The 21,966-nt window shown below is 32.8% G+C and overlaps 3 protein-coding genes across 7 annotated transcripts; 2 read left to right on the top strand and 1 right to left on the bottom strand.

Moving 5' to 3' along the window:
- Positions 1–728: 728 nt before the first annotated feature.
- Positions 729–12,956, top strand: LOC110615717 (transportin-1). 3 transcript variants are annotated; one of them, XM_021757762.2, is made up of 29 exons: positions 730–1,214; positions 2,372–2,659; positions 2,862–2,951; positions 3,085–3,162; positions 3,252–3,332; positions 3,714–3,764; positions 4,039–4,127; positions 4,896–4,962; positions 5,050–5,106; positions 5,194–5,223; positions 5,331–5,390; positions 5,597–5,710; positions 6,338–6,451; positions 6,843–6,941; positions 7,083–7,208; positions 7,298–7,372; positions 7,502–7,573; positions 7,724–7,834; positions 8,293–8,376; positions 9,252–9,359; positions 9,617–9,718; positions 9,831–9,893; positions 9,983–10,057; positions 11,097–11,168; positions 11,258–11,382; positions 11,884–11,935; positions 12,018–12,086; positions 12,169–12,228; positions 12,469–12,956. In XM_021757762.2, the coding sequence occupies exons 1-29, from the start codon at positions 1,038–1,040 to the stop codon at positions 12,553–12,555; spliced, it is 2,676 nt and encodes an 891-aa protein (XP_021613454.1). In that variant the 5' UTR covers positions 730–1,037; the 3' UTR covers positions 12,556–12,956. The 3 variants fall into 3 exon arrangements, with proteins under 3 accessions (XP_043812783.1, XP_021613454.1, XP_021613455.1); XM_021757763.2 differs by having other exon boundaries at positions 731–1,214; positions 4,042–4,127; XM_043956848.1 differs by lacking the exon at positions 9,252–9,359 and having other exon boundaries at positions 729–1,214.
- Positions 12,957–16,322: 3,366 nt separating this feature from the next.
- LOC110615836 lies at positions 16,323–18,394 on the bottom strand. Of its 3 annotated transcripts, XR_002488099.2 has the most exons (3): positions 17,823–18,394; positions 17,701–17,747; positions 17,280–17,585 (listed from the first exon to the last, which is right to left on the bottom strand). XR_002488099.2 is itself a non-coding variant. In XM_021757993.2 (2 exons), the coding sequence occupies exon 1, from the start codon at positions 18,298–18,300 to the stop codon at positions 17,827–17,829; it is 474 nt and encodes a 157-aa protein (XP_021613685.1). In that variant the 5' UTR covers positions 18,301–18,394; the 3' UTR covers positions 16,323–17,083; positions 17,823–17,826. The 3 variants fall into 3 exon arrangements, 2 of the variants coding, with proteins under 2 accessions (XP_021613685.1, XP_021613683.1); XM_021757993.2 differs by lacking the exons at positions 17,280–17,585; positions 17,701–17,747 and adding an exon at positions 16,323–17,083; XM_021757991.2 differs by lacking the exon at positions 17,701–17,747 and having other exon boundaries at positions 17,823–18,389.
- Positions 18,395–18,435: 41 nt separating this feature from the next.
- LOC110615835 (pentatricopeptide repeat-containing protein At1g20300, mitochondrial) lies at positions 18,436–20,386 on the top strand. The gene has a single exon (XM_021757990.2). The coding sequence runs from the start codon at positions 18,546–18,548 to the stop codon at positions 20,181–20,183; it is 1,638 nt and encodes a 545-aa protein (XP_021613682.1). The 5' UTR covers positions 18,436–18,545; the 3' UTR covers positions 20,184–20,386.
- The last annotated feature ends 1,580 nt before the right edge of the window (positions 20,387–21,966 follow it).

Below are 21,966 nucleotides of genomic sequence, written 5' to 3'. Positions count from 1 at the left end.
AAACATATACATTTGTTTTCTAATTTAAAAAAAATAAAAAAATACTCAAATATTTCATAATTATACATTATTATATAAAATATTTAAATGATTTTTTTAAAAAATATTAATTTATTTTATAATGTACAATTAATTTTTTTTATTATTATAAGTTAATAATGTTTAAATAATTTATTGATGTTAGTTATGAAAATATAATTAGTGTAATTCCAGTTATAAAAATTCATTGTTTGTCATTTTTCTAATAATTTAATTTTCTTAGAATTTATATTTGAAAAACAGTTCAAAAAATTATTTAAAAAAGGTAAAGTCATCTTTCTTAGAAAAAATATTTGAGCAAGATGAATTTTTCTAGAAAGATGATATTTTTTAAAAATGAATTTTACTGAAAAAATAAAATAATGTTCTTCGAAAATAAATAAAATTTTCTTTTGACAAAAAATATTTTTCATCTACTAATTATTTTGAATAAAATATTTTATTAAGCATTTTTGAGATTTACTATTATATTATTCAATATAATGATTTCATTTAACTATTAAACTATCTTATTTTAACTAAAATTAAATTAATAGTAATACCATCATCTGAAAGTCAGGGTGGCCCTAGCCATGGAGCTTCACCCAGGCTATAGCAGCCCATCGGCGGGCTTTGCTTACCAATATGCAATCATCATAACGTTGCCCTAAATAATTGAAAAGCAACCTTTCAGCACCTTTTGTTTTGAATACTTTAGCCATAGACAGAAAACACTTGAAAAAAGCTTCACCCATCTTTTTGCTAAAAATAATTCCTTAATAAGGAATTTTATTTTATTATTTTAATTTCCGCCGCTTGACAGAGAGAAATAATGCGGGCCAATTGCGAATAACATAAAAATCAGGGAAATATTTGCAAAATTCGAAAACTGGGCTCAGGACTTTTCTCTCTTGCTCCGTTGCTCGGTATATTGGTCGTTTTCTTCTTGCTCCGGTTCGTGACCTTGAGCTTGGTGTGACCCCGCCTCCGGCTGCTTCAGATTCATTCGCACGTTAGAAATGGCGACACAAGCTTTATGGCAACCAAAGGAAGAAGGCCTCAGAGAGATATGTGGTCTTCTCCAACAGAATATTTCGCCTACTTCTGATAAAACTCGCATTTGGCAGCAGCTTCAGCACTTCACTCAATTCCCCGATTTCAACAACTATCTTGCTTTTATTTTTGCTCGCTCTCAGGTTTATTTTTTAGCTATCCAAGTTCTTAAGCAACTAGGGGTTTGTTATTATTTTTTTAGCTTAATCCCGGAATTTTTTTGAGCTTTCGTGGGGCATCTAAGCATGTTGGATGGGTGTTTTCGTGTGTGATTATAAAAAGACAGTTCAATTATTGTTTAATTGTTGAGCTGTTGTGGATTATGATTTGCCATTATCAATTTCAGCCATTACTATTATACATTTGACACTAACTTGCTCCCAAGCTGAGATGAAACAAAGGCCCATACATTCTCTGAAATTCTGTTTAGGATTTACTCATTCACTTTAGACTTCAAGAGAAGGAAGAGGGTCTTTGATAGATTGGATGAGCGTATGTCTATTGTCTACTGCTTGTGTTTGTAAGATGCTACATTGATGTGCATAAGTTTGTTGGGTTGGTAACATATGTATTTAAAATTGGTTTAAGCATGTATTTCTAAGGGAATGGATATTGTTAAGAGTGATTTTGGGAAGTTTGGAGTGATGTGTTCGTATGAAGATTGAAGTTGGCCATTCATGTATCTCTTTTAACCAAATAGTTTTGTTAATTGAAATTATTAGATTATAGAACATTTGGTTTTGACCAAACTTACTCCCTGTTTCATCCAAGAGGATAGAGAGTATGACAATCACATGGTCTTGAAGTAGCATCTTAATCTGTCTATCCTGTGTACTTGCATCATTTTCTTTATTCTTCCTTTTTTACTTTTGTTCCCATCTTTTTGCACTGATCTCTATTCATTTCTTCTCTTTTAACTCGTTGGCAATAATTGGAAGTTTACAACCTGCTTCAGCTTCTTCTTCTCTTCCTCAGTTGGTTTGATAATGTTCCCAAGTATGTTAATCTATAGGATGTGATCTCACGAGACATTAGGATTTAGGAGCAAACTTTTTGTGGTGAGAGCAAAACATATGCTATAAAAACACAAGCCACCTAAATTCCTAAACTGTAAAACCCAAACTTTTATTAAAAATCTAAACTTCTACTCTACGAGATAAAATGTTTTCTTCACTCCCAACGCATGAAGAATGAAATGTTGGACTTGGATCACATAAGACCCGTATCCATATCATGTCTTTTGCTTTCTAATTGTTGTATATCATTTGACAACTTGTTTATTTGGTTGCTTTCCGAACAGGGAACATCAGTTGAAATTCGACAGGCTGCTGGTCTATTGCTCAAAAATAATCTAAGAAGTGCTTACAAGTCCATGGATCCCGCCTATCAACAATATATAAAATCAGAGCTGTTACCTTGTTTAGGGGCAGCAGATAAGCACATTAGAACTACAGTTGGAACAATTATCAGTGCAATTGTTCAGCAGGGACGAATTCTTGGCTGGCCAGAGCTGTTGCAGGCTCTTATGCAGTGTTTAGACAGCAATGATATAAATCATATGGAAGGTGCCATGGATACTTTATCCAAGGTATGGCTGCTTCCTTCAGTCATCATTGTAATTTAGATTGAATGGAGACAATGAGATTTATAAAAATTCAGATCTATTCATGTTGTTCCTTAATTTTCTGGAGGAGCTTCTTGAAAAGTGGAAAAAAAAGGAGAGAAGAAAGAGAAAATTATAAATGTAATTCCGTGCCTTGATATTCATGTACTATGCGTGTGGACTGCAGATCTGTGAAGATATTCCACAAGAGCTTGATTCGGATGTACCTGGATTAGCTGGACGTCCTATTGATGTTTTCCTGCCTAGATTATTCCAGGTGACTTGAGCAGATTATTCATTTGTTTGTGTATTCAGTTTTGGTGGTGGAAACCTTTCTTCTTTTGTATCTCCTAATGGATCTTGTGGTTCTTGCACCTAATTTTTTTTTATTTGTTTTCCTCTTAAATCAGTTTTTCCAGTCACCACATGCCTCCCTGAGAAAGTTATCTCTAGGATCGATAAATCAATTTATTATGCTGATGCCCACTGTAAGAATCCGCTCTCCTCTTATTTCCGCTTCATGAAACATTATTATGTTCTTGGTGGAAATACTTTGTGTTTTCTTGTGTTTGTGTAGGCTCTTTATCTGTCTATGGATCAGTTCCTTCGTGGTTTATTTGTCCTTGCTAATGACCCTGCTGCAGACATTCGAAAATTGGTGAGTGGATTCTTCATGCCCTGATACAGTAGGTTGTATGCAACTGACGATATATTAAAATCACATAAGAACAATTTTTCATTTTCTCTTGCTATTCCTATATATATGTATATCTACACACACACACAGAGGTATAATACTATAAAACTCAGTTTTTGATAAATCCTACAGGAGTCAATTTGTTGTTTTTCTGTTTGTTATTACTCTTTTTTTTTAAGTTTTATTCTTCATAAGTTCTGTGTAAAATATTATGTAAAATAAGTTGGTCTAATTAGTCTCTTTAGGAGAGTCATAATAAGAATGCAAACTCAGGCGTAGTAATATGCAATTTTTCTCTTGGTTCTTTGTACATTTTTTTTCTGCTAATTCTTTTTTTAACAGGTTTGTTCAGCATTTGTTCAACTCATTGAAGTTAATCCTTCTTTCCTGGAGGTGCACATCACACCCTATTTCAAATTAGTCTAGGATTTCTTCTCTTTTCTATTTATTTTTGTATCTATTATCTCATCACTATGAAGGAAAATTTTTTTTCTTGCGGTTCATTTTCAGAGGCTAGCTTCTGAATCATATTTACCTGCTTCTTAAATTGAATTGAATAGTTTTATGTCATCCATTTTTACGTTACATGATTGCTTCTTTCTTCCTTTCTGTATCTTATGTTATTTAGTAGTATTTTACTTCCTTGCTGATGTTTGTTATCATATAGCAGCCAAATATGAAGAGTATCATTGAATTCATGTTGCAAGCAAGCAAGGATAATGATGATGAGGTTGCCCTTGAAGCTTGTGAATTTTGGTATCCCCATTAGTTGACACCCTTTTATGAATTATTTAATGGATATCTTTAGCAGTTACGATGTTATCCATTTGTGTGAAGGAGACAAATGTTATCTACCATACTGGATGATTTTGTTCCTTCTTAGAGCGAGTCTTGTTGTTATTTATGTATTTAGTTTTTGGTTTCAATATTATTATTGACTGTTATACAATGACAATATTTTGCAGTGTGATTTCTAATAGCATGTCAATTTCTTGAAAAATGTTCAGGCCTTCCTTGACTTCTTTCAGTTAGTGAAGAATAAAAGCCCTTTTCTTCTTTTCTATGTGGTATAAGTAGCAATGTTGTGGGAAATTTTAGATGTAATATTACCAATATTGTTCTTGATAACTATTGTGTTACTAAAATGCCCTTAATCTTTTGGATTTTAAACTTCGTAATTGTATTTTGGTAATTTGGTTGCTTTATTTAATTTATAATAATCTTATCAGCTTTAAGGATTTCAATGTCTATTATAATACATGCTTGACATTTATGGCAATTTAAAGTTGTAAATATGAATATGCGGATCACTTCATCCTGTCAAATTGAAACTTCTGTCTTGATATCAGGATTTGTATTTGGTGTTTTTCTCTTGCATTCTTTATCTTGGTATTGTAAGGAGTGGAGATAATCTGCTTGTTATGCTTGAACAACTGTATTAACAAAGATTTACTCTGAAATCTTTACTCCCATTTTCTCAAAAAGAGTGTTTACTTATCTGGAAATGTTTGCTCTGATTGTCAGGTCAGCATATGGCGAAGCTCAATTAAACCCTGAACTTCTAAGGGAGTTCTTGCAGCGTCTAATTCCAGTATGACTTATGAATTGTGATCAATCTTTGACCATCTATTTCGCTGGTCTTTTTTTTTTTTTCCTAATATTCTGGTCTTACTTTTAGATTTTATTGTCAAATATGGTTTATGCCAACGACGATGAGTCTCTTATTGATGCTGAGGTAAATCTTACCTTTGTGGTTTTGGTAACTACTATTGAAATTGAAACTTGATTTTTTCCATCTTCATCTTCCTTTTCTTTTCTGCAGGAGGATGACTCACAACCAGACAGGGATCAGGTGCTCACAATTTTGTGTTGCATTTCAGTTTTCTAACATTTTTTTATGTGACTGTTGTTGATAGTCATGTTCTTCTCACTTTGGTTTTGTGAATACCTTGTCTGCAGGATATAAGGCCTCGCTTTCATTCATCTAGGTTTCATGGATCAGATGATATGAATGATGATGTATGATTTTATATTCTTAACTGAATGCTTGATTTTGTTTTTGGTAGATTGTATTCTCTCCCTTCTCATAATTTGACAAGCAAATAACAAATCATTTAACTTTTCTGCTAATAGATGCATGGGGCTACTGATTTTGCTTAAACTTGTGGTTACTGGTTGCTGCAATCAATATTGATTTTATGTTAACTCTCTTGAGTTTTTAACAGGATGATGACAGTTTAAATGTTTGGAACTTAAGGAAATGCAGTGCGGCCGGCCTTGATATTATTTCCAATATTTATAGGGATGGAATTCTTCCAACATTAATGCCTTTAGTTGAGGTAACATCCTGCACTATTGACGAGTGATTGCAGCAGTAAAAAGGTTGCCTTTCGTTGTGATTTAATAGTATCAAATTTAGGTGTCCAGCCACTAGGAACTGATCAATCAACTTTTCTATTGTTCAGCTTGCCATTTTGAATTGGTATTACCTCACATGGCTTTTTGGCATAGAAATCAATCTTCCTAGTATTTCTTATATTGTATATTATAAAGGTCAATTAATTTTCCATCTAGATTGTAACCTGGCAGAAAACCTGTAGTAAGAAAAATGAGAAAGAAAGAAAAATAAATGGAAACCACAGAAGCTACACCTTGTGTATTCTTTATCCTCCATAGTTAATAACTTGCCATTATTTGCTTCAAGAGATTATCCCAAAACATTGTTTTGATTGTTTGCTATTCTTCCTTCTTTCCTCCTCAATGGAACTTTTATGGTTTTTCGGTATAATATATGAATTCTCTCTTACTCAATGAGTATCTCCCAACAGTGTTCATGTGATGAATCATATTCCTGTCCATATCTTTTGCCTGTTTTTAGTTGAATATGCCATTATTGAACAAACCCATTTTTTAGAATGCTGTTATTTCATTATTTTACAATGTTAAACCTATATTTCTTGGCCCAGGCCAAGCTATCCACCTCTGATGATGAGACCTGGAAGGAAAGGGAAGCAGCAGTGCTGGCACTTGGTGCTGTAGCTGAGGGTTGCATTGAAGGTCTTTACCCTCATTTGGCTGAGGTAAACTGTTGCCACTTTTGTGCAATTGATTGTTGATGTGAATAAATTCCAAAGAAATTGGTACAACTGCAAGGTCTATATTTGGGAGTTGGGACTCGGGATATTTACCGTGCTAATGCAGTTCATTTGTATTGCATATTTTAATTAGAAGCATCTTTAACTCGTTTAATCTTTATTTTCTAAAATTTCACATCGTATTTTGTTCAACTTCAGACTTGATTAACTACTACTAAGTAGTAACACAAATTTGAGGCCAAACTACAAATAATGTTCCATAAAGTTCTTGTTACTCGGTTCTTTAGGCTTAAAAATTGCTGGACTGTGGATCTGTCATGGTATGTGGCCATTTGTTGCCATCCTTGTAATGTTTCTTAATTATCCTTATTTGCAGATTGTGGCGTACCTCATCCCTGTATTAGATGATAAATTTCCTTTGCTTAGGAGTATTACCTGTTGGACACTTTCTCGCTTTAGTAAATTTATTGTTCAGGTATGAACAACTTACTCTTCTTTGTGCTACTGGTTTGAGAATGAATCCCCCACACCTTCTCTTCAGAGTTATACAATGCTTTGTTTTGTCTGGTGACACTGTAAATTCTTTTGGTTTAAAAATCTAATATTTCCTTTCCAGGGTATGGTCAACCAGAAGGGTACTGAACAATTCAACAAAGTTCTCATGGGTCTTTTACGGAGGATTTTAGACACTAACAAGCGGGTACAAGAGGCTGCTTGTTCAGCTTTTGCTACACTAGAAGAGGTTTTTGACCTTTTTCTGTAACCACCTGTATAATCTATTGTGCATGCTTGATATGAATATTGAACACAATAATACATATTTAATTGCAGGAAGCTGCTGAAGAGATGGTGCCATATTTGGAAACTATTCTCCAGCATCTTATGTGTGCCTTTGGGAGATATCAGGTTTTCTTTATAATGGAAATGTTCATTCAAAACTAGGACACTTTGGATCTTTACATTCTCCTGGTATCACAGAAAATTATGTGCTATCGTATTTTTCTAATAGCTTCCTTTTATTATTATTATATTCAGAGGAGAAATCTGCGAATTGTTTATGATGCTATCAGTACTTTAGCAGATGCTGTGGCAGTGGAACTTAATCAGGTATATGTTTGCTGCCTATATCCTCTCTATTTTAATTTTGCCCTCTCTTTTGCTTCAGGAGGCCAGAGAGAGTTGAATGCTGAATGCCTTTTTGCTTCCTGTTATACCAAATGTCCCTGCTAATTTTTTTTTTCTCTTGATGATATACAGCCCAGATATCTTGAGATTCTGATGCCTCCATTAATTGCAAAATGGCAGCAACTCGCTGACTCAGATAAAGACCTTTTCCCACTTTTAGAGTGCTTTACATCTATAGCACAGGTATGTTAGCTTTTAGGTCTATGGAGTACTGTACTGTAATTTTCTAAATTGTACCACTGTTGCATTTTGAAAGTTCAATGAACCATCTAACAATAAACCGTGCTTTCTATCAAATGTCAATGTTATCTGTGCAACATGAGAACATTATTTATTTTTCTCTTAGATGGACTTTCATTTTTTCTTGGGATGGACACAAAGTGTAGTGTTAAGATGGCTTATCAGATTATATGGAGCCCTGTAAACAAGTGACTAAAATGGTTTCCCTAATAGTGTTAACCCAACAATCCTTTATTGTGATTTCTCAGTTGAATCATCAAGCATTAATATTTTATGTTCTCCATGATGCTTCCATTGATTAAAAAAGAGTTCAAGTCTTGCTACAGGAAGAAAGGAAAATGTGAATGTTAATCTCTCTCTCTCTTTCTCTCTCTCACTTTTGTTACTGTTTAACATTTCAGGCACTTGGAACTGGATTCTCTCAGTTTGCTGGACCAGTATTCCAGAGGTGCTTAAACATCATCCAGTTGCAACAATTGGCAAAGGTCTGTATTTTTTTTTTCACAAGCTGTTCTCTTGGTCTGTATTTCGCCTCTCTATTGTTTTTTCTTAAGAAAATGTTTTTCTTGTGTTCGAAAATTGGTTCACAACTTCCCATGTACGCAAAGAAGTGTGAAAATTAATGCTGAATGTGTTTTAAGTTGCAAGGTTGGGAGTGCACCATGCCTCCAGAGTCCTTTTTCACTGGAAAGGGAAAAAAATCTGAAGCCTATATATGCATGTGTATATATTTGCTGTTATTTTCTCGATCCTAAGCCTCATCTTCTAATCTTTATATTGCTTTTACACTTCTCATCAAGTGAGATTGTTTAGGCTTAGGCTTTAGCTATTGATCCAGTTTTGTGTTTTGGTATATAGTTTATTGCTGATAGTATATTGAGGGTATATGTCACTATCATCTTTGAGATTTATTTGTGACTAAGCTGTCAGGTTTATTTCTAATCAAACAAGCAAATAAGTAAATGATTGCCCATGCTGTCAGAAGTTTACTATTCTGAGTCAGGGTGCTATTTCGAGTAACAGCTATGCTTGGTACCAGGATACAAAAGCAAAGTACTTTTAATTGAACTGCATAACCAAGTGATCCAAAGCCAAAATTGTGCTTAAGCTGCCTATTTATGTTTACAAATGGACACCAAATTATATGGTATTGCCTAGGGCTTTCTAAAGCATTATCTTTTTCATTTATTTTTTATTTTTTTGAATTTGATTATGTTTTCAGCTATAACGAATGCAAGAAAATCAACAATTAGCTCCTTTTTAATTGGTATTGAAGCAAGAGATTTATAATGCCTTGACTGGGAACTTTCTGCCCATGAAAATCTGGTTACTAGAAGAACTCATATCTCTCTCTTTGCAGGTTGATCCCACATCTGCTGGAATTCAGTATGATAAAGAGTTTGTTGTTTGCTCTTTGGACTTAATCTCAGGGCTTGCAGAAGGCCTTGGTGGTGGGATTGAGAGTTTGGTATTGACCTTTTATAAGCTTTTGTTAATCTGTAATAGCATAATATATACTTCTGACATTCATTCCCTGAGATCACTTCTACTTAGAACTTGTGATTTAATGTTTTTGTTAAGAATTTTCAGATTCATGATGACATTTGTATTCATCTGTGATGATGCTTTCTACTGATCTGAACTGGAATTTTGATATTGAAGATGTCATGTAACTTGTGCATGTGAAATGTCTTCTCATATATGTGAATGCTATCTTTGTTGTAGGTTTCACAAAGCAATTTGAGGGATGTGCTTCTGCAATGCTGTGTGGATGATGCTCCTGATGTTCGACAAAGTGCTCTTGCACTTCTAGGAGACCTTGCAAGAGTGAGTTTGGGTGGCATACTGTTTAATGTTCCTTCTTAATATTTAGATTTTCCCTGTTCTCATCTCTACATTTATGTAAGAAATGTAACAAGAGTGGTGGCCTCTTTTTCAGGTTTGCCCAGTGTATTTGCGTCCCTCTTTATCCAACTTTCTTAATATTGCAGCCAAACAACTGGTAAAGGATACTCAATCTTCAGCTTCATTTATGAGTGTGCGATCTATATTTCTAGTTGCCTTTACATCCATGCAAAATGATGTTTGCAGGGTAGTCCTGAGCTACAGGAATCCATTTCAGTGGCAAATAATGCTTGCTGGGCAATTGGTGAATTAGCAATCAAGGTTGGCTCTTCAGTTTCTGATGTGCTTTTGGTAACCTGACTACTGTTTCTAGATGCTGCTTTATGTGTTCTTGCCTTAGCTGGATATAAATGTAGATCTTAGTTACATTTCAATTCATTTTTAACAGGGATTATCCAAGTGATTGAGCATTTGAGCTGCTTAACCTCAAAATTCCTAGCCAATTCAATGCTAAACCTCAATCATTTATACTATGCCCTCTCATTGTTTATTTTTCAATGTGGGAATTTTTAACCCAATTCGTTTTCCCAACAAATCTCAAGTGAAACCACATGGTTGTTGCTTGACAATCTCAAGCAGGTGCAGTTACAGTCTTATAGGCAATTGAAACCTACAAGTCTAACTGGTCTCTAATACCATGTTAAATTTAGAGAGTGCTAGGCATATTACACTTTAGTTCATTTTTAATATGGGGATAATATGAGTTATTGAGCTACCTATATTTTGAAATGATGACTAGCCAATTCAACGCACAACTCAGCCATGTATTATATTTTCAATGTGGGAGATTTTTAGCTCAATTGATTTTCCAACAGTAGGCAATCCTAGAATGAACAAGATCTTGTCATGAGGGCAGATGTGCAGTTGGTTTTCTAGATGAATGGTTAGTTTTGATGCTTTTCTAGGTGGACCTGGGATATCGGTATGGTTAATTCTTTGCTTGCTTACACAAAATAAAGTGAATGGATTTGTTATATTTGGGCTAGTTAAACTTTGTTCATTTTGCTGATGTGCATGTATCGTGAACATCCATTAAATGGTCATTACAATCTCATGGCTTGTACTTTTGCTTATCCTGCCTTTGTACTTGTAAATGGGTTCATGGAATTGGTGGATGGTGGATGTTGGATGTTTGTGCATGCACACTTGCACTCAAAAACAAGGGATCGGTAGATTTCCTTGTGTCTCAATTCATTATTCTTTCTGTGTCTTTGATAATTCCATTTGAACCTGAATTCATGCAAACAATTAACAGTACACAGCTGTTAATGTGATCCCATTTTGCTCATTGAATTATCAGGTTCGTGAAGAAGTTTCACCAGTTCTGATGACTGTTATTTCATGCCTAGTTCCAATCCTTCACCATGCAGAGGTACTATTTTGTGCTTTGGATAAAGTATTATTAGTCTTTTTTTTCCCCATTTTCAAGCTTATAGTTGATATTGGGATTCTTGTTGGCAGGGTCTTAATAGGTCACTGGTAGAAAATAGTGCCATTACACTTGGGAGACTTGCATGGGTCTGTCCGGAGCTTGTGTCACCCCATATGGAGCATTTTATGCAACCATGGTGTGCTGCTTTGTCCATGTAAGACATGTATATTTTATTTTTGTGGATGTATGATTTTGGTTGCATTTGATAGCATGTGTTCAGTTTTTCAGAAAGAGAGGAAGAATAAAAGAAAGAGAAAGGGAGAACCACAAATGACTAAATGAACTTTTAATTTCACTTTCCTCTATAACTACAAAGTACATGAGTCCATATTTGTAACAGAAGAGACAAGATATATGGAATTCCTTAAATCACTCGATATTACAAGAATTAATTAAGCCAATGATCAAGTTAAATCAATCGCATGATTTTCTCATAATCATATCCCATAAATTGAAGTAAAATCTCATCAATTTTATCAGCACGAATGCAGTTATTTTTTTCGTTTGAAAATATACTTAAAATTGGTTTGACTCTAGTCTGTGAGAGAGTGCACTAGATTTTCTACAGTATAGATGATAAAATGCACTTGAATTTAATTTCTATATGCACCATCTGATTGTTTGGGTTGTTCATATATAAATGAACTCTTGGCAGGATTCGTGATGATGTTGAGAAGGAAGATGCATTCCGTGGTCTATGTGCAATTGTATGAGAATTTATCTTGGTTTCTCAGTAAAATCATTTTTCATCATTAGTGATTTCTTAATAGAATGTTCACACTTCTGCAGGTGAGGTTAAATCCATCTGGGGCGTTGAATTCACTTGTGTACATGTGCAGAGCTATTGCAAGTTGGCAAGTAATGTTACAAAAACTACAGTACTACACTGTTGAGTTTGATATTCCATTTTCTATGTGAATGATGAGCATTCTTCTATCAGGTAATAAGGAGTGAGGATCTACACAATGAAGTTTGCCAGGTGTTGCATGCATATAAACAGGTATTCTTTCTCTAAAAGTAAAACCTTACCAACAGTTTTTAGCACAGGTATTTTGAAGAGTCACAGAACGATTCTTTTTCTCTTTTTCCAACTTTAAAATAGATAGAGAATGGTGTTAGCTTTTCGCAAAATTGCATATGTTATATTGCTTTTGCAATAGCATCATTATTTGAATTTTTGTGTGGGTTTTCTGGATATTGGGAAAGAACTCTAACCAACTGATGTACCAACGTTTTACAGATGTTGAGGGATGGATCATGGGAACGCTGCCTATCAGCATTGGAGCCTCCTGTTAAAGATAAATTATCAAAATATGAGGTACGATAATATTGTTGACGTGGGCAGGCATGCCCTTTGATTCTTCATCGGCAGAGCTGGATGCAGGCTTCTTCAGTCTGCAGATCCAAAACTAAGTTCTGGTCCAGTCTCAAAGATCAAGTTGTCGCAGAAAAGAGCTTAATGGTGAAATATGCCACTGACGTTTACTATCGACTCTTGAAACCCGATTTTTCTTTTCCAAATGGAGAATGCAAAAGTAGAAAATGGGAGCAGTATACTAATCGGATAGGTGCAATTTTTCCAAGATCACTGACATTAATTTCAGGAATAAATTCTGGTCCATAGTCCTTTTGTTCATATTTAATTAGTTGTGACTACAAGATTTTAGCTCCTGTTGCCCACATGTGGTTATTGTAAGGTTTTATAGTGTGAGAAGCGTGATTTCCTCCTTTTCCTTTTTTATTTTTTTTTTTGTGTTTTTTAATTTAAATTATTACTTATTTTTATTTCCCTCTTTGTTTTATGAAATACTAGCCGATTAATTCACAAGTTATTGTGAAAATTAAATTTCTCAATTTTAAATTAATATCTTGAAGTTTGTATATTCATAAAATATATGATGAATTTATTACAAAAAATATTCGTCAATTTAATAACGCGTAAAACTTGATGAATTTATTTTTATTTCCCTCTTTGTTTTATAAAATACTAGTCAATTAATTTGCATGTAATTATGAAAAATAAATTTCTCAATTTTTAAATTAATATTTTGAAGTTTGCATATTTTTAAAATGCATTAAGCATGATGAATTTATTATAAAAGACACTTGTTAATTTAATAATTGGTGGAATATTACATAATAATTTGAATGATTTAAATTAATAATTAATATATAAAAGACCAAAGTTCAGATAAAGGAAAGAATAGGGTAGGAGGATCAACTACAAAGCACAAGCAAATAAATTATTAAATTTTTAATTGTATAATTTAATATATAAGAAAATTTACATATATAGTAAATAAAATATAGGTAAAATTAAATCAGATGAGATTCAAAATATAAAAGAATCAGATTCGAAATATAAGTAAAAGAATATAATTTATAGTTAAGTAGAGACGTAATCAAATATAATTTATAGTTAAGTAGGGATGTAATCGAATCGAGTCGAGTCGAACGTTATAAAGTTCAAGTTCGTTTATTAAAAAATTTTATAAGTTGGAACTTAAATTCGAGTTTGATTCGAACTCTAATATTTAACTCGACCTCGACTCAAAAATCAAGTAGTATAATTGAGATCGACTTGTAAAAAATTCATTTAAACCAATAACGAATCTAATTCAAGTTTGAAAACTCGATTAAAAAGCTCGATTAAACTAATAACGAGAATAATTCAAATTCGAGCTCGAAAAATCGATTAAAACAGTCGTTAGTAAAATTTAATTAATTTAAAATTTTAAATATTAAAATTTTAAATTAAAAACTCAAAATTTTTTTAATAAAATTAAATATAATTTAATTAACGTCTATTATAACCAAATTCTTAATTTAAAATACAATACAATAGAATATAAGGTTTACTCATCTATCGTTATAAGTTTGGGATAGAAAATATTGTTTCATTAATCTTTAATACTTTATACGTAAAATAATGCATAGTAATTTTACAAAAGTGAATTTGTGATACAGTGATTGATAAAATATGGTTAATTAATTTTTTTTTTATTATTTAGATTTTAATATTTAAAATTTTTTATTTTTTTATTATTTAGGTTTTAATATTTAAATATTTATTTATTTATTTGTAACATTAAATAATATTTATTATTCAAATACTAATTATAAACTTTTAATTAATTATATAAAATATATTTAATATAAAATTAACATATAATATTAAGTTTAATAATTATTTATTTAAATATTTATATTATATGAAAATTAATTAAAATATATAAATCTATATATAAACGGTGAGAAAGGGAATATTTTAATTTTAATTAAATCTATATAATTTTATTATTAGTATCAATTTATATTTTTATATAAAACTTATTAATATATTACCATTAATTATTCATATGATATTATTTCATTATTCATATATCATTATTTATTTTTATTTAAATATATAATTTATATTAAATTATTTTATATTATATAAAAATAAATATAAAATATTATATAAAATAAATCTATTAATATAAATATAACTAATTTAAATTATATATATATATATTCAAATTTTATCAATAAAATTATTTTAATTTATATTTAAATTATATAAAAAGTTTAATTTATAAAATTAAATGAATAATATTAAGTAAGAAAATAATAATACAAATATATATATAAATATATAAAATAATAATAATAATAATAATAATAATAATTTATTAAGAGATTTAATAGTTTAAAAAAAATGTTTAATTATAAAGACATATAATGAAAAATAAATATATAAATTAATAATATAATTATATAATTAAAGGATAAAAATATAAAAATTAACAATATATATAATAAATAAATTAAGTGGCGAGTGTAATCGAATCGAGCCAAATTTCTTAACCAGCCTGTTCGATGAGCATTTTAATGAGTGTTCACGAATCTCTTAATAAGCCTGTTTACGAGAGTTCACAAATATCTTAACGAGATTATTTTTTAATGAGTTTATTCACAAACCTCTTAACGAGTTTGTTCACAAATCTCTTAATGAGTCAGCTCGCAAATTTTAACGAGTTGAATATTACTGAGCTCAAGTTTAACTTGTTTAATAAACGAACCTAAAAATTAAGTTCGAACTTGGCTCATTTAGAAATCGAATCAAATTCGATCAAGTTTTTATTGAATCGAACTTCGAATAACCCACGAATAGCTTGATTCATTACAACACTATAATTAAAACGGAAATTCTCTATCTAGAACATACGGTGGATCACAATTTATTAAAGCAATAAATTTATTAAAAATATATTATATATTAAAAATATTTCTTTTAAAACATCATTTTAATGTACATATTTTTATTAAAAATTACAATATTTATATATTTAAATATACACACTAAATTAAAATTTTTAATAATAAATAATTATTGACTGTTTAAGACGGAAAGAATATAAAATCAGAAAAAAATAGAATCCTAAAAAATTTGATTAAATTTGGAACAAGAACAGTGATAACTTACTATACAGATTGGAAATATGGGTATAAAATACCATCACATGGATATAAACAGATTGGAAATGTTTAGATTTTGCAAATGCCACAGCATAGCAGCATTCATTTACGGGTTTGCATTTTGAAAGCAATCTAAAAATAAATGTAAATTGAAAAAAAAATTAGCAAATAAATTTATATAAAAAAAAATTTAACATTTTAAAAATTCATGTATCTTTTTATATTTTTAAATATTTTTTAATTTTACTTAATTATTTTTAGATAAGAGAATAATAATTAATTATAATTTTGCAAATTGAACAATATTAATAAAAATTTACTATATATCATTCAGTAAAATGTACAATAAAAAGAATTACAAAAAATATCCATGACACACACCAATCCAAATCTCACGATTATCTGGTATAAAATAATTAAATGATGCATTATAGACAACTATAAAATATAATTAAATATAATTAAATGATGCATTATAGACAAATATAAAATAATAAATCAATATAATTTTTATTTTTTTTATTTTGGGTGGGAAAGAAGAGAAATACTGATATAAACTTTATAAATTAAAAAAAATACAAAAGTCTCACACCAAATATTTCTATAACACTCTAAAGCACCTGACAGTGTAAAGTAGTCAAGCTATAAGATTGGCTCAAAGAATTATGTAATTATACTGTACTACTTGCCAAGAAGCCTAGCAGCATATCCAATTCCAAATCACACAAATAAAATAGAGATTGCAGACTTCTATTCAAATGTCATAAAAATAATTGCAATTTGCACAACGAGATCACATAGATCTCAATCTCTCTTGGGATGCTTTCATTTGCTCCAAAATTTCTATTGGTAATGTCTTTGAGACCTTGTATAATGATGCATTAACCTCATCAATGCAGTCCAAACCTTTTTATTCTTCTTCTCAAGAATTCAAATAGAAAGTTGAAAGTTATAAAATCATGCTAACCAAATAAGTCAATGTTTCATACTTTTCAGAAAGTTAAACTTTCCTTCCTAAATTACCCCAACCAAACATACCCTTGGTTTTATGAAATATTGCCGAGGATAAAAGAAAAAGGAGGGGAGGATTCAATATCATGATTCTTTTACCATGTCTGTACCTGATCTGGGAAATGAAAATCTATTGCAGTGCAGATAATAAGCAACAGTCATCTTGTTTGAGAAGACAAATTTTGCGAACATTATTGCATTATAGGACAGCATTGTTTACTAATTTTATATATCTGAATTCAGCTTCTGTGAGAAAAAACATGCATACGACTTTAGAACATTGTTAATTTACCTCAACTAGATTGAAGGGCTTTTTTTCTCCAAATTTCCTCATTGTTGCATACGGAATCTTGGCATTCTCAATTCTCAATTATTGTTCAACCCTAAGCACTCAAATTAGGGTAAATAAGAAAATTTTCAAATGGAAAAGAAAATCATTTAAGAGTGTGATATAAATATATAAAATTCATGTAAACTTGATCTAAACAAAAATTTCCCTAAATCCATGGAAAGGAGTTTTTTATGTTTTAGATTTGTACATTCATTACGTTCATCTTAATTAATTTTACAAATTCGATATAAACATTTAATTGAATAATTATCAAAATCATATAAGATCTAGTTCACATTACATGCATCTTTTGGATTAATAACAGTATCACTTTCCACAGCTCAACTTAAATCCCCACCCAAGAAACAACAAAAATAAATCAACCTTCATAATCTCGCACTGCAAGTCTATAAAGACCGGCATCAACTGTCTGAAACAAGCAGCTTCCTGTAAGCAGGCGCTGCCAGATGCCTGAGACAGTTGACACTTAAGAATCACCACCCAAGACCCCGCCTGAATACATCCTCAATTATTCCATTTGTTCATCAGAAAAACTGCAACACATCAAATCAAAATAAAAAATTAAGCAATCTCATTCTATCATATTTCAGGTTTGATGGACTGGTTCTGAACTAACCACTTCCCACAAGAACACAACTTTATTCTTACCCAAAAAATGTGAAGTCTCAGTTTCTGGTATTTCAAATCCTTGGTATCTAAAGCCCAATTCATTAGATAAAGGAAAAGGTTCGATTATACTATTAATAAGTGGGAAGGAAAATGATCCGTACCAGTTCACCTGCGATCTCCGCCGTGTCCTCGTTCCTTCTCAATCTGCTGTCTCTGCTTCTCGGCGAGTTTTTCAAGTGCCGATTCCACGGCATCTCGGCCACCAATAAGCAACCGGGTCACGATTTCCGGATCTTTCTCGAACCGTGCCTCTTCGAATTCCTTCCTAGCATTCTCCCTCAATACATCTCTCCACAATACGCCTCGAGAATCAGTCCACATGAAGAAACGGGTCGCTCGCAAGATGTCTCTATACAGATGCAATGCCTCTCGTCGATTACTGGTGAGTCGCTGCCTGTTTAGCAGCTCTTCCTCGTCGTCATCCAGCGATTTCTCCTTCTTCACGATGTGTCGGTCTAACAATTCCTCTATGGTGTCTGGGCCATTGTGTAAAAGTCTCTGATTGGAAACGACGGAGTTTCGCGCAATAGAACTCGTAAAAATTGATAGATTTCGGCATTTCTGCAGCTTCGCGCTCATCGTCCTCTCTCTCCCAGAAGCTCCGCCGTCTGTTTCTTCACTGCTGAAGGCTGAAGCGGTTGTGCACTTTGCTCGTCTATATTCCCAACATAGGCCCAGCTGAAGGGATAGAAAAGGGTGATAGGCTTTGGCCCATTACCTAATACGACGACGTGTGTTTATAATCACAATCACTTTTCCCTCGTACAAACCCTCAGCTTCTTAAATCTTTCCAGAGCTGCACCTGGAAGCAGCCACAGTTGACGATGGCCTTGATCAAATCAAAATTGCGCATATCCCATTCCTTCCCTTTCTCTCAACTTACTCTTAGACCCTTCTCTGCTTCATCTCCTTCTCCCTCCATTGAAACCTCTCTATCCACTCAAGCTGCTGCTTTATCTCCCGAAGAAGATGAATTAAACCTACAAGACGATGACTTAAACGACGATGAAAAAGCCATATCCACCCAAACTGCTGCTCTATCTCCGGAAGAAAGCGTAGTAGCAGACAAGTTTCACTCTTTAATCAAAGAACATCACCGCAAGAATCCAAATTCTGACTTCACCACCCATCTTTCTGCTGACTTCTCCCAGGTCCTTAGATTCCATCCTGTTTCCATTTCCTCCTCCATCGTCCGCCACGTAATCGAGAAATGCGGTGCTGTCCGCCATGGCATCCCCGTGGTCCAGGCTCGCGCTTTCTTCAACTGGGCCACGGGTGCAGATGGGTTCGTCCACTCCTCCGAGCCCTACAACGAGATGATGGATCTCGCTGGAAAGGTAAGGCAATTCGATTTGGCATGGCATATAATCGATTTAATGAAAGGTAGAAATGTCGAAATTAGTACCAAGACTTTCTCCATTCTTATTCGCCGGTACGTCCGGGCTGGATTAGTTGCGGAAGCTATCCATGCATTTAACCGTATGGAGGATTACAATTGCAAGCCTGATAAGATTGTGTTTTCAACTTTGATTAGTTATCTATGTAGGAAGAGAAAAGCTAGCGAAGCTGAGTCATTTTTTAATGGTTTAAAGGATAAATTTGAGCCTGATGTCATTTTGTACACCAACTTGGTTCGTGGGTGGTGCCGGGCCGGAAATATATCGGAGGCCGAGAGGGTATTTGGAGAAATGAAAATGGCTGGCATTAAGCCTAATGTGTATACATACAGTATAGTCATTGATGCTTTGTGTAGATGCGGGCAAATTACGCGTGCTCATGATGTTTTCTCAGAGATGCTTGAAGTTGGATGTGAACCAAATGCTGTAACTTTTAATAATCTTATGAGAATTCATGTTAAATCTGGAAGGACTGAGAAAGTTCTGCAAGTCTATAATCAAATGAAGAGGCTTGGATGTCCTCCTGATACTATTACTTACAATTTTCTCATAGAGACACACTGTAAGGATAAGAATCTTGATAATGCTATTAAATTGCTCAATTCCATGGTTAGGGAAGGATGTAGGCCAAATGCTTCTACTTTCAATGTTTTATTTGGGTGCATTGCAAACTTACAAGATGCGAATGCAGCTCATAGGATGTATGATAAGATGAAGCAGTTGAATTGTAAGCCGAATACAGTGACTTACAATATCCTGATGCGAATGTTCGCTGTGTCGAAATCTATTGATATGGTTCTAAAGTTTAAGAAAGAAATGGATGAGAATGATGTCGAGGCTAATGTGAATACCTACCAGATTCTGATTGCAATGTTTTGTCAAATGGGGCATTGGAATAATGCCTACAAATTCTTAACAGAGATGATAGAGGAGAAGTCCTTGAAACCAAGCCTGCAAATTTACGAGATGGTTCTGCAGCAGCTAAATAAGGCTGGGCAGTTAAAGAAGCATGAAGATTTGGTACAGAAGATGGCAAACAGGAGATTTGTTACTCACCCTTTGTAGAAGAAGCTATGCAATCTGCCCATTAGCTATATTAGGCGAGCTTCATCTCTTGTTTGTAGCTTAATTACTTATTACATTTTTGTTTGATTTATCAAAGCTATAATCTTTGATATCATAGTGAGACATTGTAACATTATGGGCATCTGATGGATTGATTTTTGATAATTCTGTCATATGATTTGAAGAATCAAATTAATCCTGACTATGTTTATTCCTAAGACGGTTATTGTTAACGACTTCTAAAGTAGCAAACACTGACAGATAGCTTTTCCCATGGCAATTTTCTTCCCTATTGTTGCTATGTTTAGACTGCTGACCTTAACTTCTTGAGGATTATGTTAGGCAATGAGGATTTATTTATTTATTTATTTTTATTAAAATCTATGTCTTTTTAATCTATTCTCTTTATCTGTAGAGCTTCTGGTTTACATTGTATAAGTAATTTGTTATTCATCTGATTTTCTCCTACTTTATACTGGCTAATTATAAAATATACTGGGAACACTGAAAAATAGCCCTCTCTTCAATGTTTCCTTGCACATATAATTACACTAAGAAGGCATGTGTTCAGTGAGCACTGTAAAATTTCTGTATGAGTCTACGTTAGGCTGCTGTTTGTGAAATGAACTTGTTGAAATATAAAAACCCACAATTTTTTTTTCCATTTTCCACTACAGCGTCTTTTATTTCAACTACTAGTTCCCTTTGTATTACCTTCGAGGCTATGATAGTATGTAGCTTGAGAAGAGATTCAAAGGTACCTCATCGAGATCAAAGATAAGACTGATATTTACAGGAAAGTCAGTGTCAATCACTTGGGAGATAAATATCTAGCATTTCTTCTGTTCAAATATGAAAAGTATACTTCACTAGCATATCTTCTCTTCAAACATGAAAAGTACCCTTCAGTATAATTATACATGAAAATGCAATGCACCGGAGGTACCAATTATTTTCCATCCGGCCATAAAACTTAACCTATCAAAACAAATCAAGAACCAACAAACGCCCATGTAAAGATCAATGACGTTGTCTTGAGGCCATTTTATGACATGAACGGCCTCTAGATGGTTGGTGTTCTTGAAGCAAGTGTAATTGAAGAGTGTGTTCGCCATTGAAAACATTAGAACACTTAGAATGGGGACAGACTTGCCTGAACTTCCTGTGGCAATCATTGTTGTGTAAGTGAAACCCATTAATTTTTTGGAAGCAACGTCCATCGTGGATACATGCAAATTCATCATTCTCATGAAACTTCTTCACATGTCCCTTGATCTGCTTCTTCTCACGAAATACGTTGTGACACACTTTACATCTTTTCTTGAAACCTCTGTGAAACTCCTTATTATGTGCGAGAAAATCATCGAGTTCAGAAAACTCTTCACGATCATGAAGGCATTTGAATGGAACTCGCTCTTCTGTGTCTTCCATATCTTCTTCTGTAGAAAATAACAGTACAAGTCCCATGGTATCTTCGTTTACCTCATGAGATGAAAAGAAAGGATCCATTCCAGCCGATCAATCATATATAATCATTCATTCTATCAATGGCTTTAAAAGAGGAAACCTTCAACGAAGAGTTAAGAGTGTGTGATTAAGCTTTACTTATGTTAATTACAGATTGAATGAAAAGTCATATTATTAAACCCATCTGCAGTTATCGAAGCGTCCACCAATTTCAAATCCATTAAACTCTTCAAATTCTGATTCATTAATTATAATGATGAACATGGCATCAGTATCAGTTATGTATTTAACAATGATCTTAGTTCATTAATATCAC

Source organism: Manihot esculenta, chromosome 5 (assembly GCF_001659605.2).
Source record: "Manihot esculenta cultivar AM560-2 chromosome 5, M.esculenta_v8, whole genome shotgun sequence".
Classification (NCBI taxonomy): domain Eukaryota; kingdom Viridiplantae; phylum Streptophyta; class Magnoliopsida; order Malpighiales; family Euphorbiaceae; genus Manihot; species Manihot esculenta.
This window is presented reverse-complemented; position numbering and strand designations above follow the sequence as displayed.

Excerpts from the sequence above, each read along its gene's own strand:
- LOC110615717 (XM_021757762.2), top strand. The coding sequence starts at position 1,038 with ATGGCGACACAAGCTTTATGGCAACCAAAGGAAGAAGGCCTCAGAGAG. Across the intron at positions 11,169-11,257 it reads CAATCCTTCACCATGCAGAG|GGTCTTAATAGGTCACTGGT; the intron begins GTACTATTTTGT and ends TCTTGTTGGCAG. Across the intron at positions 12,229-12,468 it reads TGTTGCATGCATATAAACAG|ATGTTGAGGGATGGATCATG; the intron begins GTATTCTTTCTC and ends AACGTTTTACAG.
- LOC110615836 (XM_021757993.2), bottom strand. The coding sequence starts at position 18,300 with ATGAGCGCGAAGCTGCAGAAATGCCGAAATCTATCAATTTTTACGAGT.
- LOC110615835 (XM_021757990.2), top strand. The coding sequence starts at position 18,546 with ATGGCCTTGATCAAATCAAAATTGCGCATATCCCATTCCTTCCCTTTC.